The sequence below is a fragment of the Chlorocebus sabaeus genome, chromosome 5, assembly GCF_047675955.1.
Source record: "Chlorocebus sabaeus isolate Y175 chromosome 5, mChlSab1.0.hap1, whole genome shotgun sequence".
Classification (NCBI taxonomy): Eukaryota; Metazoa; Chordata; class Mammalia; order Primates; family Cercopithecidae; genus Chlorocebus; species Chlorocebus sabaeus.
In genome coordinates this window covers 80,943,131-80,963,128 of record NC_132908.1, presented here as the reverse complement: position 1 = coordinate 80,963,128, position 19,998 = coordinate 80,943,131, and the positions used below count along the sequence as shown (strand labels likewise).

The following is a 19,998-nucleotide window of genomic DNA, read 5'->3' as shown; positions in this document are numbered from 1 at the left end:
CCACCGCACCCAACTCATGGTTCAATCTTGGTAGGTTCTATGTGTGCAGGAATTTATCCATTTCCTCTAGATTTTCCAGTTTGTTGGCATACAGTTGCTCACAGTAGCTACTAATGATTATTTGAATTTCTGCAGTATCAGTTGAATGCCTCCTTTTAAATCTCTCATTTTATTTATTTGGGTCTTCTATTTTTTTTTAGTCTGGCTAAAGGCTTGTCAATTTTATTTGTCTTTTCATAAAACAAATTTTTGCTTTGTTGATCTTTTGTATTGGTTTTCTTCATTTCAAATTCCTTTATTTCTGTTCTGACTTTTATGATATCTTTTCTTCTACTAATTTTGGGTTTGGTTTGCTCTTGTTTTTCTAGTTCTTTAAGATGCATTGTTATTTATTTGAAGTTTTTATTCTTTTTTGATGCAGGCACTTACCTCCTCTTCAAGGCCAATAACTCTTAGATTTGCCCTTTTGCACTATTATTGACATCCTATAGGCCATGCTTCATTCTTTTTTATTATTTCTTCTGTCCTCTGACCGTGTATTTTCAAATAGCCTGTCTTTAAGCTCACTAATTCTTTCTTTTGCTTGATCAATTCTGTTATTAAGAGACTCTGATGCATTCTTCAGTATGTCAGTTGCATTTTTCAACTCTAGAATTTCTGCTTGATTCTTTTTAATAATTTCGATCTCTATGTTAAACTTAACTGAGATAATTCCAAATTCCTTGTCTGCATTATCTTGAATTTCTTTGAACTTCCTCAACACAGCTATTTTGAATTCTCTCTCTGAAAGAGATCACATACCTCTATTTATCCAGAATTGATCCCTTGTGCCTTATGTATGGTGAGGTGCCAGAATTAGTCCCTCATGCCTTATTATGGTTCATTTGGTGAGTCATGTTTTCCTGGATGGTGTTGATTCTTGTAGATGTTTGTTGGTGTCTGGGCACTGGGGCATTAGGTATTTATTACGGTCTTCACGGTCTGGGTTTGTTTGTACCTGTCCTTCTTCCTCTTCTTATTTTTTTTTGTTTTTTTATTTTTTGAGATAGGGTCTCAAAAAATTGTTGCCCAGGCTAGAGTACAGTGGTGTGATCACAGCTCACTGCAGCTTTGACCTCGGGGATCAAGCCATCCTCCCACCTCAGCCTCCCAAGTAGCCGGGACTACAGGTGCATGCCACCACGCCCGACTACTTTTTGTATGTTTGATAGAGACAGGGTTTTGCCATGTTGCCAAGGCTGGTTTCGAACTCCTGGGCTCAAGCAATCTGCCTGCCTTGGCCTCCCAAAGTGTTAGGATTACAGGTGTGAGCCACTGGACCTGGGCTGCCTGTCCTTCTTGGGAAGACTTTCCAGGTATTTGAAGGGACTTAGGGCCACAAACTCAATAACACTGTGGTTCTTGCAGACTCATAGAAGTATCACCTTGGTGGTCTTGGATAAGAACTGGAAGAATTATCTGGATTACCAGGCAGCAATTCTTATTCTTTTATCTTTCTTTCTCCCAAACAAACGGAGTCTCTCTGTCTGTGCTGAGCCACCTGGAACTGGGATTGGGGGAATAAGCATCCCTGCAGCCACCACCCCTGGGGCTGCACTGGTTCAGACCTGAAGCCAGTACAGCACTGGGTCTTGCCCAGGGCCCACTGTAACCATCCTGGCTACCACCTATGTTCACTGAAGGCCCTACAGCTCTATGATCAGCAGGTGGTGCAGCCAGCAAGGTTTGTGTCCCTCCCTTCAGGGCAATGAGTTCCCTCAGGCCCTGGATAGGCCCAGAGATGCTGCCTGGGAAGCAGAAACTACAGTCTTAGACATCTACCTGATGATCTATTCTGCTGTGGCTAAACTGACACTCAAATCACAAGACAATGTCCTTCCTGCTCCTTCCTCCCCTTTCCATAGGCAAAGGAGCCTCTCCCTGTGGCCACTATCACCACTGGCCCATGGTCGGGGTTCTGCCAGGCCATTGCTGGTGTTCACTTAAAGCCCAAGGGCTCTTCCATCAGCTTGTAATGAATGCTGCCAGGCCTAGGACTCACCCCTCAGGGCACTAGGCTCCCTTCTGGCCCAGGGCAGCTCCAGAAATGCTGTCTAAGAGCCTAGGCCTGGACTTAGAGACCTAAGGGCCTGCTTGCTGCTCTATCCCACTGTGGCCAAATGTGCAAGACAAAGTCCCCGTTACTTTTCCTTCCACTTTTCTCAAACAGAAGGGGTCTCTCCCTATAGCCACCATAGCTGGGAATGTACTGGGTCACACCTGACGCCAGCACATCTCAGGGCCCAAGGCCTGTGGCATATTACCTGGGTATCACTGTTGGTTATTCAGGGTCTGAGAGGTCTTTAGGGAGCAGGTGATGAATCCTACCGGGACTAGGTCCTTCTCTTCAAGGGAGTGGGTTCCTTTCTAGCCCAGGGTGTACCTAGAAATGTCACTCATGAGCTAGGGCCTGCAATGGGGGCCTCATGACTCTGCCCAGTGCCCTCTCCAACGGTGGCTGAGCTGGAATCCAAGATGCAACGTAACGTCCTCTTTAGTTTTAACTCTCCTCTCCCCGAGCAGAAGGATGGAGTCACTTTCATTGCTGCCAACTGTGCTGCCTGGAGTTGGAGGAGGGGCGGTTCAAGCACTCCCTTAGCCTCAAAGCCTGGTGTCGCCCTAGATCAGGTGCCCCACAGGCCCTCTGGCTCTAAGCCCAGCCTAGTACTAGGAGTTCCCTAGGAACTAAGTCCTTGTGTCCTAGACAGCTTTTCAAGTTTGCCTAGTACCTCAAAGCACTTTAGTCCATGGTGGCAGGGCTTGCTGAGACACTCAAGTTCTGACCACTGGGATGCGTGAGTCCCCTCTGCCGAGGGTTGGTCCGAAGGCTCCCTCTGTGCATGGGCACTGGCTGAAGCCACCACGGCTTTGCTCTGTGCTGTGACAGGGCAGCACTGAGTTCAGTGTGAAGCCTCCTAATCGCTGCAGTCCTCCTCTCCCAAGTGCACAGATCTCCCCCTGCCTCGTGGCTGCTGCTGAGGGATGAAGGAGGGGCGGCACTGGTGATTCAAGACTGTCTTTCCTAGCCTCTTCCATGCCTGTTTCTGCAACATGAGGTGAAAACCAGGGACTGTGATTGTTCACCTGAGTTTTTGTTCTGGTGATGGTGCTTTCTGTGTGTAGTGAGTTGCTAAAGTTTGGTGTTCCTACAGGGGAGATGAATGGAGTGGGCTTTTATTTGGCCATCTTGCTCTTTCCCTTTTGATTTCAAGGTCATGAAAGGCCTCTCTTAGACTTATGCGGACACAGGTTTTCATCATGCATCATTTTTTTTTTGGAAACAGAGTCTTGTTCTGTCCTTCAGGATGGAGTGCAGTGGCACAATCTCAGCTCACTGCAACCTCTGTCTCCCTGGTTGTGCCTCAGCCTCCCCAGTAGCTGGGATTATAGGTGTGCACCAGCACAACTGACTAATTGTTGTATTTTTAATAGAGATAAGGTTTCGCCATGTTGGCCAAGCTGGTCTCGATCTCCTGGCCTCAAATGATCTGCCTGTCTCGGCCTTCCACGGTGCTGGGAATACAGGTGTGCACCATCGTGCCCGGCTTCCCACAGTGCTGAGATTACAGGTGTGCGCCACCGTGCCTGGCCTCATCATGCATCATTCTTATGTGTGCACCAAATAAAAAATATAAGTGCAATAAATGAGATAAGGTATTTCTTAGGACATCTTTCTGAGAGCATTGGTGATGCAGAATTTGTGGTTCCTCTGTTGTTTCCGGAAGTTGGGTGCTGACACCCAACCTACATGTTTTGATATTCATATGTACAGGCAATGATACCTCCGTTGTGTCTGGGCCTGGAGGACAGTGGCCATAAGACAAGCCCTAACTGCAGGAATGTCAAAAGGTGAAAAAAAAAATGGTGCCTCAGATTTGATTAAAGAAAAGGTGGTTAATGTCTGGGAATATTACTTGATAGAATGAGTGCATGAGTCAGTGCATAAACAAGTGATGAGTGAGCGGAAAAGTTAATTACCCTGAGCCTAAGGGAAAGTGCCCCGGGAGAACCTGCTGATGGATGAAATGATACAAAGCAGTCAAGCTTCATTATTTTGGGCTTAAACCAGAAGTTCTCACCAGGTAACTGTACCCCAGGGCACTTTGGCAAAATCACATTTTTGGTGGTCCTAGCCTGGGGGAGGGTGCTTCTGGCATCTAGTGGGTAGAGGCTGGTGTGCTGCTCAATATCCTACACTGCACAGGGCAGCCCCCACCACAAAGAATGATCCTGAACAAAACACCAATAGTGACAAGGTTGAGAACCTCTGCCTTGAGCCAAACGGACAGCAGTTCCCCTTGAAATGCACGTTCCCAGATGTGTTCAGATATTATGACCAACTAGCACATCACCACCGCCAGGATGTCTTCCCTGATTGCTCCCTTCCCTGCCTCCTGCCTAGGCTTAGCATCCCTCACTGGGCTCCCTTGGCACCTCCAGCCCCTGCTCCCATCTGTGCCTTCCCTACCCTGGATCATAACTCTCTTATTTCTCTGACTCCCTCAAGGACTGTGGGCTCCTTGAGAGCAGAAAGCAGGTCTTACTTTTCACCACTTGGCAGTATACGACCACCTTCCGGCCTTGGTATATGCATCTTGACAGTTCAGTCCCATTCATATGATCTTGATTAAGTTCACAGGAATAATTATAATGAGGTTGGAGTTCTCATTGACACTTTAGAAATGTGGACCCTGAGGCTGGGGCATGTTCAGTAACCTGTGAGGGCCGCCCAGCTGGTGGTGGGGACTCAACACAAAGTAGGACCAGCCTGTCTAGACTTGGGCATCAGCAGCTCTGGGCTCAAAGCCCAGCTCTGTCATTTGCTTTCTTTTTGATTCTAGGCAACTTGCTTAACTTCCCTGAGGCTGAATTTCCACAGCTGGAAAATGCGGATGTTCATACTCTTTTCATGAGGTTTTGTGAGTATTAAGAGAACTAGTGTGTACTGTGCCAGACTAATGATAATAATTATAACCACCCCTGTGCGCTGAGCACTTACTATATAGCATCTCACACAATAGCTACAGGAACTCTCAAAGGCAGCTGCTTTTATTACACCCCGTTCAGAGAAGTGGAGACTGAGGCTCCGAGAGGACAAGTGCCTTGCCCGGGATTGGAACTCAGGCTGAACAGGCTCCAGTGTCTCCACCCCATCTAGTGAGCAGCCGTCCAGGGAGTAGGGGTGAGCTCAGCTCTGTCCCTTCAATCCAGAGTCCTCTGCAGGGTGGCACACTGTCTACACCTTCTACACCTCTGCAGGATGGCACACCGTCTACACCTTCTACACCTCAGTGGTAGGAGGGAGTCAGCTTCAACAGGCCAGGCTAGCAGAAGAGCAGGGTGTCTGGAGCCTGAGTGTAGGGTGGGACTGCCTGCTTGGAATCCTGGCTTTGGCTCTTACTGACTTCACAGCTTTGGGTGGGTCCTTTCAGATCTCTGAGATCCACGGTTTCCTCATCTGAGAGATGCACAGACATTGCCGGGTCCCCTGGAGTCTCTGCTGGTTGTAGTTATTCACTTCCACCGTATGTGGCTGGCTGGGGGTGGACAGTCCCTTAGGGCCTCTGTCCTCAGCTCTGGTGAGCCCTGGGGACTTCAGCCAACTCTAGGCCAGTGACAGCAAGCCATCTACAACAGGTGGGGCACCCATGATTTAATGGGTGACCCTGGCTGTGACCCCCGGCTTACCTAACCACAGAGCTCATGTGCCAAAATTTCATGAAGCAACTCATGCCTGGAATCCACATAAACCTCACCCTCCGAAATGGAGATTGCATTTGTCTCCTTGTATTGTATTTGTTGAACTTGCTGCTCTTGAGGGATGTCATCTTGCTTTTCCATCCAAGGAAAAGTCATAACGTCTCCTGGCAGTAGGACAAATGCCCCCTTTATATGCTTTTACATGAGTCACTTGAACACACACATACCAAAAGCAAGAAGAAAATAATTCTTGAATAATGTGAATGCCCTGACGCTCAGAAATGACAAAGACACAAAGGCAATATATTAGTCACCCATCTCCACCTGGAACTGGATTTGGAGTGTTTCGAAGAGAACGTGGATTTAATGGGGAGAGAGTGTGAGTGGGGGTGCACGGGCTGTGAGTGTGAGTGCACGGGCTGTGAGTGGGGGTGCACGGGCAGGCCTTTTCAAATGCAGACACTTGGATGTTGTCTCCACACCAGTGCATTTTGGAATGAAAAAGGTTGAATCCTGTCAAATAATTGATTAGTACCAATTTCCATGGGGTTGTTTTGAACAGAGCGGGTTGTTGGTTGAATTTAATCATTTCTCACACGAGCCTGTGTATATGTGTGTGTGTACATTCTGTGCAGACACCATTGGAATCTGGATTGTGTAACAGATTCCCCAGGGGCTCTGCCCATGTCCCCGTGGGTGCCTTTGTACCTCTCCCTCCCTGGCAGCAGGTGGGCTGCCTCCTCCCTTCGGGGAGCCTCGCCACTCACTGATGGGTGCTGGAAGCGTTACGTATACTCGGGTTCCGCTGCCCAGCCCCAGTGGGGCCGACTCCACCGTGTGGCTCAGGGCTACTGACATCATTTGCAAAATGAACAAGCAGGCCCCTTGTTCAACACTGACTAAGAGTTTTTAAATGGTGACAGCAGATCACTAAACCAAGCATTCGGTCCTTCTGGATGACAGCACAGGCTGCACAGCCCTGGAGCCAGCCCTGGTGGGACTCAGGCTTCCTCCACAACTGCCAGAGGATTGCAGCAAAGGTGCCCTCCATGGGCCCTCGTCACCTCTCCCCCGTCTGACTGTCTCCTCCTGTTCCATGTCCCCACTCTCGTGCCGGTTTTTCCCAGGAACCTCCCTAACGAATCACTTTCAACAAATCCCCCTCCCAGGGTCTGCTTCAGGGGCTCTATGTTAACACAGGGTTCCAGGAGCAGACCCCAGATGACATGTCATCCCAGCGATACCCACGCTGCTTCCCGCCCCTGAATTAAACAGTGACAAAGTCTCACAAAACACCAGAGACTCAGCATCTTATTTGGTTGTTTTTATTGTTCTGTGGCCTCCTCCCATCTGCTAACATTTAGGCCTCAGCACATCAGGTGGCTAGAACTAGGAATCACACATTAGTAGGCAAGTTCATTTCCATTTCCTGATGGATGAATTTATTTTGGGAACATTTGAGATGGGTACATACCTCCTAGAGCCAGACTGGGGAGAAATCTGTCAAAAATATCAAGATGCTGAGCCTTGTCTTAGAAAGGGGCTTCAGAAATGCTTGCATGGGCAGCAGCTTCTTCCCGGGATAAAGGTCTTGTGGAGTTGCAGGGCCTTGCTCCCAGGATAGTAAAACAGGGACCCAGAGCTGTTAAGCGGCTCCCACAAAGTCGCCCAACCAGGCTGGGCCAAACCGGGATTGACGGCTAGGTGTCCCGTCTCCAAGCATCTTGGGGTCTTGCTCTGCTGAGCTGAATGTGAACCTTGAGGGTCAAACTACTTTTCCCATCTGTTTCCAAGGCTTAGCAGAAAGTGGAGGAATGTTCTTGCAACCCAGCTGGAAAGGAAGCAAAGAAGGATCAGGGTGAACCGCTGCAGGGCAGACCACAGAGTCACAAACCTTTCATCTCCCTGCCACCACCGCCGCCACCAGACACACCTGGAAGATGCCCCTTTCTGAGAAGACCCAATTCTGAACTCACGGTGACATCTTCATGGCATCATCTTGTTTAGTTCCTAACTCGTCCCTTACCATCAGTCCCATTTTATAGATGAGGAAGCTGAGGCTTGGAGAGCTGGAATTATTTACGGAAGGTCACACAGTGGTGGAGCAAGAATTGAAACCCAGACCTAGCTTGCTCCAAAGGCTGTACTTTTTTTTTTCTTGAGACAGAGTCTCAGTCTGTCACCCAGCCTGGAGTGCAATGGTGCAGACATAGCTCACTGCAGCCTTAACCTCCCTAGGCTCAGGTGATCCTCCCACCACAGCCTCCCAAGTAGCTGGGACCACAGGTGTGCGCCACCTTGCCTGGGTAATTTTGTATTTTTTGTAGAGAGAGGGTTTCGTCATGTTGGCCAGACCAGGCTGGACTTGAACTCCTGGGATCATACCGTATGCCTGCCTCGGCCTCCCAAAATGTTGGGATTACAGGCAGGAGCGGCTGTGCCCAGCCAAAAGTCTCAACTTCTAAACCATCCTAAACTGCCTCTCAAGGTCTCTTCCTCATCCACTGGCCTCCTCCTTCCCTGTTAGAAGCTCAGTGCTCAGTTGCATCTGACCTACTCTAGGGACGGTTCCTGTCAGCAGCAGGTAATAGACATGCTGGCATCAGTCCCTACGGGCTCCAGATTTTCCGGGAGGACTCTGGAATCTGAAATCTGACATTTGCTTTTCAATGACATCCTGGGAGGCTGTCACCTGCTTTTAGGGGCTCCTTTTTGCCCTCTGTGGCTATCCAGCATTCACAGGGGTGAGTTTAGGGTCTGGATTTTCAGGTTTAGGGCTGCAACTCCAAGGCCCTTTGCATGCACCTGCACCTCACCTTTGAGGGCACCTGAGAGCAAGGCTGTGCCTCCCCTGAGCCTCCTCTGGAGTCAGCCTCCCTGCCACCTTCCTGTCTCTACCCCAGGGGCCTTCTTTCGGCTCCCCGAAGCCAATGTCCCTCCCGCCTCAGTACTTTCACTCTTCCAACTCCCTCCACCTGGGTGCCTGTCCTCCTCAGGCAGCACCTTCCCACCTGGGATCTTGGCTCAGACTTCAACCCCCACAGGGCCTTCCCTGCCCCTAAATGAAGCAGCCCCTGCCCCAGGCTCTGCTCCTGCCCAGGGACTCTGCCCCACATTGCCTGTTCACTTCCTCACCACACCTGCCTTTCTATTGATTGATCTGTTGGCTTGTGTAGCGTTCCCCGACCAGGAAGTGGTCTCCCTGAGAGCAGGGGCTCTGTGCGATTTGTTCACCACGCCACCCTGGCATGAACTACCGCTGAGCAACCAAGAGGCTGGAACCATGACCATCAGATAGTTGGCACCCAACAGAATTGTTTGACAGAAGTGAGAAGAGATGGACAAGGCTTCCTGGAGACATCAAGGTAAAGGAATGGAAAGGAAAGTTGTGACCTAGTCTGGTCTTGGGTTTTGATTCAGAGGGATACAGAATTGCTCCCGCTTCTGATCACACACAAAGTTCTCCTATGTTCCTGCCTTGAAATTGCAGTAGGTCCTCATTCAACATCATGGAGAGCTTATTGGAAACTGCAACTTCAAGCAAAATGACTTGCCATATAACAAAACCAATTTTACCATAGGCTAATGGAGATAAACAAGACTTAAGGCCAGGCACAGTGACTCATGCCTGCAATCCCAGCACCTTGGGAGGCCTAAGTGGGAGGACTGCTTCAGGCCAGGAGTTCAAGACCAGCCTGAGTAACATAGTGAGAACTCATCTCTACAAAAAAATACAAAAAAAAAATTCGCCAGGCATGGTGGTGTATGTCTGTAGTCCCAGCTCCTGGGACTGAGACTGAGGCGGGAGGATGACTTGAGCCCAGGAATCTGAGGCTGCAGCGAACAATGATTGTGCCAGTGCACTCCAGCCTGGGTGACAGAGTGAGACCCCGTCTCTTAAAGAAACAAACGAGTTAAGCTCCTACAGCATACAGTGCATATGGTACGTCGTTGCCTTTAAAGTCAGTTTCCAAGAACCTATTGATGATGCTAGGTGAGGACCTACTGCAGAAGGGCATTTCAAATTGTACCAGCAGGGAAAGCGCTACTCTCACCCTCCTGCTGCTCAACCTGGTGGTGAAAGCTGCCAGGACACCTGGTTGCCCACATTTACCCTGGCCACCAATCTTGGTCTCCTCCCACTCACCTGCCTGCCGTTGCTTTATTGAAAGTGCCTCTGTTGTCCTCTTCCAGGTTCTGCCACATTCTTTGAGTCACCGTCTGTGAAAAGAACACAGCTCTGTTGGGGCAGATGTATCTATTCCTGCTCTAATGCCCCACATGGCTCACCAGTGACTGCCAACTGAAGCCTGGTGACCTGGCCCTCTCCTCCCTCCCCCAGCTGAGGTCACTCAGTCCCCACCTGCGGTGCCTCCTCTCCCTCCCCAGGCCCCCCAGCTGGTGTCACCAGCTCTGTCTATGTTTCTGGCCTCACCTCCCACCACCTCCACGGCTCACCACACACTCCAGCTTTGGGGATGGCCAAATTGCTTCCAACCTCAAGAGCTTCACACACGCCATTCTGCCGCCCACTATTTCTTATTCTTTAGGCTGAGCTTTCATGTCCCCTCCTTGGGAAGCCTTTCCTCACAACCTGGTCTAAGGTGTCCTCATGGCTTCCAGCATGTGATATCAGGAAGGCTTGTCACTATTAGATTGTAGAGGAACGAATGGATGAAAGAGCAGGTAGATAGATGAAAGAATAGATGGATATGTGAATGGATGAGTGAGTGCATGGATGGATGAATGGGTGGGCGGATGGATGGATGGATGGATGGATGGATGGATGGATGGAAGGATGGATGGTGGGTAGACGGGTGGGTAGATGGCTGGAGGGATGACTGGATGGAGGAAATAATAGATGGAGAGATGGATGGATGGATGGATGGATGGATGATTAGATGGATGAATGGAAGAGTGGTATCAGCCATGCTTTCCAGTTCTCTGAACGAAAGTAGCAGAGGCTTAAATATGAGCAGTCCCAGGCTCTGCTCTTCAGCACGAGGTCATGTTTATCATGAGTCTCTCTGTGACTCACACCTCCCTGCCCACCATCAGACCACAGGTCTATTTTATTTCTTAAACCCAGGTCCCATTTTGTTCCCTATATCTCAGCCCTGGGCTTTTATTATTTTTCTTCACATAAGAAACATTCACGGCCTTTTTTTTTTTGTGCCCTTTGCAAGAAAGAACAGTTTCTTCTTTTACCTGGATATTCTTTGTAAAGTTTGTGTCGTAGGATTCGACCATCTGGAAAACAAGGGAGAGGAAGAAACTTCTTTTAGGAGTTTAGAAGGCCAAAACTGTTTTCATAATAATATTGAGGAATTACTTGTGTTTTTCACTCTCACCACCTCACTAGTGTACAATGGAATCAGAGGCTACATGAGCATTTTTAATGTCTCAGCTCTAGTTTCTAATATGATAATATCCAGAGCCATCAACCCATAAAGGAAAGCCCTGTGAGATCTCCTTAACATCTTTGAGGGTAAAGCAGTCTTGAGAGCAAAAACTTTCAGAACCACTGTCTTTGTTTTTTTTTTTTTTTTTTTTTTTTCTTTTAGACGAAGTCTCACTCTGTTGCCCAGGCTGGAGTGCAATGGCATGATCTCAGCTCACTGCAACCTCTGCCTCCCGAGTTCAAGCAATTCTCCTGCTTCAGACTCCCAAGTAGCTGGGATTATAGGCCTGTGCCACCATGCCCAGCCAATTTTGTATTTTTAGTAGAGACGGGGTTTTGCCATGTTGGCCAGGCTAGTCTTGAACTGCTGACCTCAGGTGATCCACCCGCCTTAGCCTCCCAAAGTGCTAGGATTATAGGCGTGAGCTGCCGCGCCCGGCCAAAACCACTGTCTTAACAGATGAACTGGAAGCCAAATTTCAACACACTGTTTAGTAAATGTCATTATAAAATATGTTCACAGGGGAAGAGATGGCACTCTTTTGACTCTGTCCAAGAGACACTCTGATGTCATTACTGCAAATGACAAAGTAGCTTGAGTATGAATCCTCACTCATCCTCTGAGCCTCAGTTTCCTCACCTAAAAATAGGCATAAAATTAGTACTTCTTAAAGTTACTGTGAGAATTAAAAGAAACAATTTCATTTAAAACATATCTATGCAGTATTAGGAGGAGCCATATGAAAATGCTATCATTGTGCGTAAAAAGTGGTCAACCGCTGACAATTTCATACATGTCCCATGACTAGCCGTGAGTCCCCACTTCATAACTCCTGCTGTTGTATATCGCTGGCCTCCACCTCTTCCTCGGCCCCCCAAGCCATGGTAGCAGGAAAGCATTTGCCGACAGGAATGTGACCAGGACAGGTGGATGTTTGAATGTGGCGTCTCTCCCAAATTGAGCTCATTTCTCCATCCTGGTGATCAGCGCTGCCTTCTCTGCTATAAGGTCAATCAAGCACATGTGCGTGGTAGCCAGACATTTTCCTTTTCTTTTGTTTTGTGGCCATACTAAAAATCATCAGGGTGTTTGGGACCAGCACGGACATTGATTGGTCAAGGTGCTAATGCTCCATGGAACCGCTCAGTGGGTCAGTATCTGCTGATCAAAAACTGCAGCAATAACTATTTTCCAAAGCAAATGGCTAGGGTTTTTGCAGGCTGGGGGAGCTCCCGGAAACTTTCCTGCTCCCCCTTTACCTGGGGATGAATTCTGGCCCATAACACCACAAGGAGACAGAGGTAAATGGGGACCCTGGACCCCCTCCTCAGGCCAAATATAATCGCTTATAATTTGTTACCAAAAGTGACTACTCATCACTTTTCTCAAATTTCCTCCCACTCAAGGCTAGATGAGCCCCACTTCATTCTTCTGAAGCAGTGTCTTGGGCAGGACAAGGAGGGGCCAGCCCCCACAACTCAGCTTCTGTGTGACCTCAAACCTACGCAGAAAAACGCGCCGATTTTCCCTGACCCGACTCTCTGAAAAACCAGATTTACTATACATGTCAGTGTTCATTTTCCTCTTGCATAAAACATGCACCCCTCAAATGCCTGGTTCCAGCTGCCGGATGGTCAAACTTGAAGGACTATGGGTACCCACTAGAAGCCTCTCTTAGGGGAGGATGGCATCTTAGGTGTGGGCACAGGCTCTGTCACTTACTCTCAGATGGTCCAGAAAAATACACATGTAGATTTATAAGTGGGGAGAGAGCATAAAAGAAAATGTAACAGTAGTTTTTTAACAACTGGTGAATCTGGGTGGCGGGTTCAAGGTACTACTTTTGCAACATTTTTGTAAGTCCGAAATTATTTCAAATATGCAGTTTTTGAAACCTTAAATAAAAAGCTTCTTCCTTGGTAAGGCTGGGACAAGGGGGCCACTCTTCCGCTGAGATTTTTGCTCCAAGGGAAGTTGCTGGAAATCAAAACGTTTTCAAACATATATATATAATTACCAATAAATTACCAGTAATTATTGCTAAGTGTCAGCCCCCTGAGAACAAGGCTAGGGGGAATTCCACTTGCATTTCTATTTGGAAGGCTCAAATCATTCCTTTGCGAGGGGAAGCTCACACATACACACACACACACACACACACACACACACACACACACACAGGCTCTGAGGCTGGTAGACAGGCTTGGAATTCCAGCTCTGCATCATTTGGGTAAATTCCTGAACTCATATCCTCCCTTTCCTAAGACAGGGATGATGGTGGCACACATTCACTGAGGACCTACTGTGGGCCAGGTGCTGTTCTAACACTTCATAGGTGTTTTCTCTCACTCAAGCCCCACAACTACCCCATGAAGTTGTCACTATGGTTACCATCGCCATCTCTATTTTACGGATGAAGGAACTGAGGCTAAGAAAGGTTGGGTGACCTGCTCAAGGCCATGGAGGAAGAAAGTTACAAGCTTTGGATTTCTGTTTGTGGTTCTCAGCCTGCACTCTGAAACCTATGCAACACTGCCTCCTGGTTCTACTTCTCCTTTTGCAGGCTTGCAGCAAAGTTTAATGTAAAGAGAGCACTCCAAAGGTGCGTGTTAACAGCAGGCATCATTGGTGTGGTCATCAGTGAACGACTGGCTCTCTTTGCCTAGTTAGCTCTGTCTTGAAATGGGAATTTTTTGAATTGGTTTGAACCCTTAAGAACTAGTTTGACTTGGTTTGACCTTGGTCTTAGACATCACAGGGCTGAATGAAAAGATCAGGGGATGAAAAAGACAAGTGCCCAAGGCATTCCTATTATGCTGTCAGTATTAAAATGGTGGCATAGTCCAACGAACTTGTAGATCACCCCACAGCTCTCTTTTGGAAAAGGCTATCCCTTCCACGCTTCAGCAGCCTCAGACAGGCTGGCAGGCCCCTGGGGTTTCACATTCAAAGGACCACACACCCCACCCACCCACGGCGGGATCGAGTGGATAGAGACAAGCAGTGAGGAAACAGTGAAGGTTGTGTTCTGTGCTTGTGAAGTGATGGACACTCTACACAGATTAACTCACTCCTCAAAGAGCTCCGTGAAGTGCCGCAAGTATTATGAACCCATTTTACAGATAAGGCAAATGAGGCCTGAAAAGGTTATGTTATTTGCTGCCCACAGCAGTAAGGGGCTGAGTAGCTGTGGGAGCCCAGGCTATCTGGCTGGAGAAGCCACCCTATAACCCCAAACAAAGTCCTGCAAATAGCAAGTGGGACGTAGAGGAAACCAAAAAGGCATCTCTTTATTTCAAAGCCTTTTGTAGATAATTTCTTCAAAGTTCAGGATTCCAGGATTCTCATCACTTTATCTGCAATGATAATGACATTAAATGCATTACTGATTTTATGTCTATGCCTTTCTTGAAACACTTCAGAGAAATACATTCTCAAATCAGGAAAAAAAAAAAAAAAAAAAAAGAGGTTTTGGCAGATCATGCACCCCTCCAGTATGCTTTTGGCAAACAGAGTCACTGTAATTACCAGCAATCTTGTCTGAGGGTCCTGTCCTTAGCTAGTATGGATATGAGATGCAGAAGTGGAGACAGGGGCCCCTGGGTGTGGTCTCAGTCTGATTGACCTTGACTTTGACAAGGTGAACCCGGCCACCCCAAAGTCCCAGATTCCTGGCTCGCCACACAGTTCATCCAAACTCCATGCCAAAAAGCACATTGGTTGTGCTTTTTGCAACTTGTACCACCACACAAGTTGATTGCCTTGTGTGGGGTTCGAGACGGTTTTAGATACCACCAGGAATCGCTGTGCCATTGTTCTTTCTTTTCTTAGGAAAATTATGCCAATGAAAGCAACACCATTCACTCATCTATTTATTGCCTTTGTGTCCAAAGACAAACACAAATTAAGTCAAACTGAACAGTCCTGGCAGCAGTTCTGGGAAGTTAAGGATTCTCAGATAGTTCTAATTCTATGCAGTTTGAAAACAGATACAGATGCTCCTTTAAAACAGACACAGATGCTTCTTACAATGGAGTTATGTACTGATAAGTCCCCTGTAAGCTGAAAATATCTTAAGTCAAACTGCATTGAACACAGTTAACCTACCGAACAGCATAGCTTAGCCGAGCCTACCTTAAATGTGCTCAGAACACACATTAGCCTAGAGTTGGGCAAAGTCATCTAACACAAAGCCCATTTTATAATAAAATATTGAATGTCTCGTGTAATTGATTGATTACCATACTGAAAGTGAAAAACAGAATGGTTCGATGGGAACTTGAAGTACAGTTTCTACTGCATGCATGTCGCTTCTGCACCAGCGTAAAGTCTAACAATCATAAGTTGACCATCGTAAGTCGGGGCCCATCTACACATACGTGGATATAAAATATCCAGTGTTTACTGACCACCTACTATTCCTTAGGGCTGCTCCCACAGCTCTGCACTTATGATTTCAGTTACGCCCCCCAAAAGCATGAAGTAGCCCCATTTTACAGATGAGAAAACTGAGGCTCAGCGATAGGAAGAAATTAACCCCAGTGTCGCCCAGCTGGGAGGTACAGAGCTGGGGTTTGCAGCCAGTCTGCTGGTTCAAGAGCTTCTGTCACATGCTGGTGTGGCAGGGAAAGGGTAGGGGCCATGAAAGAAGGAGCCAGGCAGGGGGAGGATGTAAGAAGCTCTCGGTCAGGTTCAGGAGCTGGGGCTGCTTCCTGGGGCAGGTCGTCCGTCGGGGTGAGAGGCGCTTACAGGGAGAAGGGGACAGGGGCAGGGGCCAGGATCAGGGCGGGGGTGCCACACTCACCTGCTTGTCGGCGCTGCTTGACGCACTGCCCACGGTTGGGGATGCCTTCGGCCACGTCACCTGGGCTCAGGATGTGGCACTCATAGCCCGAGGGACAGAGCAGCGGTTCGGCCCCATCCTCCGTGGTGCTGCATGCCTCTGCTGTGGGAGGGACACACGCTGGGGTCTAGAGGGCAGACCCCCAGGACGGGTGCAGGGAACGCAGCTCTCCCAGAGAGACGGCCTCGCCTCTGCACCCCAGGTTCTGGCTAGGCCCTGGGTCTCACTCAGCGGCATGTGGCACACGTGCACACCCACAAACATGCACACAAACACAGGCAGTCCAAGCTCACCCGATCCCAAACATACTCTCACAGGCTCAGCAGCATCCATGTAGACGTGTTCACCCATACACCCTGAAACACACACTTACCCCTACAGCTGCACGGGCACACACACATTTACACAAGCACGTCGGACACACAAATACACACAGACATATATACATGTTCATCCCCACACACAAATCCTGTACACACATATCCACACCCACGTACACACACGTTCACCCACACATGTACACACTCATAATACCGTCACACACTTTTGCAAGCGCGCACACACACACACACACACAAATATTCAGCCACAGCCACAAGGACAGCCACACAGTTGCACACACAGCTGCACACTCTGTGTCTAGCTGGACACAGTCACACAACACACAGATGGGTGTGGAGTCAGAAGCACAGCCACAGGTGTGCAAGGGTGCCCGCTCTCACCTCCTAGGCCTCCAGGCCCCTGGCCTGTAGGCTCTTCCTTCCAGAAACTGCCCTCTGCCTCCTGGTACCTCCCCCACCCCCAGGGAGGCCTCATCATTAGACAGCCATGAACCCCCTATAATTCTAGGAATTTGAAAACCAACCCTAAATGCCCTCCCCTTCAATTCGCCATCCAGGAGGAGGCCTCATTCTTGGGGAGAGTTGAAGCCCTTATTCTATCCTGGGCTTTGATTCTGGCCGAGCCCCCAGTCATCAGCCCTTCTGCACTGGGGTGGGGAGGATCAAAGATGGCTGAGTGTTTGGCTGAAGGGCCCATGCATGGGGGACGGCCAGCCTGGTGCTGCCAGCTTTCTGGAAGCAGTTGAGAAGGAGGGATCCAGGCTCGGACATAGGGTCTGGGCTTTACCCGGCAGGTACCTTGCAACACCTCCTCAGGGCCATCCAGGAGCCAGCCATTGCCACCAAGCCATCGAGGTTTCGGCTGCACCAGCCAGTCTAAGACTAACACAATACAGGGTCAGATCAAGGCCCTCCTCAGGCAGCTGAGAAATGCCCAGGCTTGGAGGGTGGGGGTGCCCCCATTTCATGATAGCACAGTCTCCCCGTGGGAGAAATAACCATGGTTCCTGGCACACCTTCATCCCTTGCTTTTAGTGATAGAACCTTTCACTGTGGGCTGGGCACTGGGCCTCCAAGCTGGGGACTAGCCTTCCCTGCCTCCCTTGCAGCTATGTGTGGCCACATCACAGGATTCTGACCACAAGAATGTGAGCAACGGTGACCATGCAACTTCCTGTCTTGCCCTCTGATTGGGGGCTCTCGGCTCCCCTCCCTCCCTCCCTCTTTTCCTTCCTGCAGGCTGGGAGCCATTCTGACCACGTGGACAAGGCCATCACTCAGACTGCAGAGTGGTAAGAAGGAAGGAAGCCAGGTCCCTAGATGGCTTTGCGAGCAAAGCTACCTACCTGCTGCAGTGTCGACCTCCACACTAACAGCTGAGAGAAGCAAATGCCTCACATGCTGGGTCTCTGTATTTATGGGTCTTTTTGTTGCAGCAGCTCAGCCTGTTCTCTAACTAATACTTTATTTTTTTAACTTTTAGGTTCAGGGGTACACGTGCAGGTTTGTTGCACAGGTAAATTTCACATCGCTGAAGTTTGGTGTATGGGTGAAGTTTGGTGCACAGGTGATCCCGTTACCCAGGTATAACCAATACATTTTTAACAGAAAGAGTCACCCACACAGTTTATGGGAAGGCCTTCAAAAGGCAGGGGTCGAAAAGTCAAATGCCTCTAGGGGACAGGTAGATGACATTCAACAGGAAAGCAGATCAGGTAGGGTCATGGCACAGCAGAGAGTGCCTCCTGCCTGGATGAATCAGCTGCTGGTTAGCCCTGACCAGTCATTTCCAGTGCTCCCAGACTGGTTTCTTTTTCTTTTTTTTTTTCCTTACTGTAAGTTCTTATTCTATTTATTTATTTACCTATTATTTATTTATTTATTTATTTATTTATTTAGAGATAGAGTCTCGCTCTGTCACCCAGGCTGGAGGGTAGTGGCACGATCTCAGCTTATTGCAACCTCCGCCTCCCGGGTTCAAGCAGTTCTCCTGTCTCAGTCTCCCAAGTAGCTGGGATTACAAGCATACGCCACCATGCCCAGCTAATTTTTGTATTTTTAGCAGAGATGGGGTTTTGCCATGTTGCCCACGCTGGTCTCGAACTCCTGGCCTCAAGTGTTCCACCCCCTTCGGCCTCCCAAAGTGCTGGGATAAGAGGAGTGAGCCACTGCACCCAGACTGTAAGTCTGGTTTATTTATTTTTTTTTTTTGAGACAAAGTTTCACTGTTGTCACCCAGGCTGGAGTGCAATCGTGCAATCTCGGCTCATTGCAACCTCTGCCTCCCAGGTTCAAGCGATTCTCCTGTCTCAGTCTCCCAATAGCTGGGATTACAGGCGTGCACCACCATGCCCAGCTAATTTTTGTATTTTTAGTAGAGATGGGGTTTTGCCCTGTTGGCCAGGGTGGTCTAAAACTCCTGACCTCAGGTGATCCACCCACCTCAGCCTCCCAAAGTGCTGGAATTACAGGCGTGAGCCACCACGCCCGGCCAAGTCTGTATTTTTTAAAATAGAAATCTTCTGGCTTTTAAGTGTTGACAAGTAATTTTAAAACTTTTTTATTAATGATGATTATTATTACTATTCTGTAGAGATAGGGCGTCTCCCTATGTTGCCCAGGCTGGTCCCGAACTCCTGGCCTCGCACGATCCTCCTGCTTTGGCTTCCCAAAGTGCTAGGATTACAGGTGTGAGCCACCATGCCTGGGCAGAAAACTGTAAGCATGTTGGAGATCAAAACGGCTCTGGGATCACATTTGCTTGTGACCTCTGCATTCGTTTGACTCCAAAATAAGACAAAAATAAAATTACTAATATTTATCTTGATAAAGAGAAGAGAAAAATGATTATCTAGCATCTTTGAAAGTACATTGATGGGTACTGGTAAAAATGCTGGTTAGCTTTTTCTGTAAAGGAGCACTCGCTGATTATAATGACAGTGGAAGTTGGAAGAGCGGAGAAAGGAGCCAGCAGTCTGTGACCTCCGAAACGCGAATGACATGATGGTTCTGCGGCCTCTATGCCCAACCTTTCGGTTCTTCCCTCCTTCCCCCCACCACATCGGACCACGTGTTAGGAAACATTTTCAGGTAAGAAACGCAGTAATATGTGCTGTTTGTATTCTCTTTTGCCTTGATCAAAGGCTTCTGAGCAGCAGGGAAATAAGCAAATGTTTATAGCGAAACTTGGTCCAGGCTCCCCATCGCTCTAGTTGAAGACCCTTAAAGGCCTGGTGGCCCCGGGGTCTCAGCTCTTCATGCCCTCACTGGAACTACCTGGGATCACCTCCCAAATAAATGACCTGGGCCTAAGTCCTTGTCTCTGGGTCTGCTTTGGATGGACCCAAATCCAGATGGCAGTGAAGTAGTAAGGTGCCTGGAATACGGCCTGATGTGTTCCACGTCATCTTATGTTAGACCAGTGGTTCTCAATGCAGAGCAATTTTGTTCCCCAGGAGGCATTTAGGAAAGAGTAGAGACAGTTTTGCTTGTCTGGCATCTAGTGGGGAGGGGCCAGGGAAGCCGCTGACCATCCTACAGTGTACAGGACAGTGCCCCCTCCCCTGCCCAGCAAGTAGAATCATCCAACCCCAAATGTCAATATGCCAAGATTGTGAAATCTGGCGTTAGACAGCGTTGTTGTTATTACCAACTAGTGGTACGATTGCTTTTC

General features: G+C 48.6%; 1 protein-coding gene across 3 annotated transcripts in view; it reads right to left on the bottom strand.

Moving 5' to 3' along the window:
* Positions 1 to 7,042: 7,042 nt before the first annotated feature.
* WFDC1 (WAP four-disulfide core domain 1) overlaps positions 7,043 to 19,998 on the bottom strand; it is a 33,578-nt gene continuing 20,622 nt past the window's right edge. The window contains exons 3-7 of one of the 3 annotated variants that reach the window (XM_073015608.1): positions 17,124 to 17,207; positions 15,946 to 16,086; positions 10,948 to 10,989; positions 9,887 to 9,960; positions 7,043 to 7,570 (exon numbers count right to left, since the gene is read on the bottom strand). In XM_073015608.1, coding sequence (XP_072871709.1) covers positions 9,902 to 9,960; positions 10,948 to 10,989; positions 15,946 to 16,086; positions 17,124 to 17,207 — 326 coding nt within the window. In that variant the 3' untranslated portion in view covers positions 7,043 to 7,570; positions 9,887 to 9,901. Of the gene's footprint in view, positions 7,571 to 9,886; positions 9,961 to 10,947; positions 10,990 to 12,366; positions 14,498 to 15,945; positions 16,087 to 17,123; positions 17,208 to 19,998 lie in introns of those variants that run through there. The other 2 variants (XM_073015609.1, XM_007994222.3) reach the window with 2 other exon arrangements.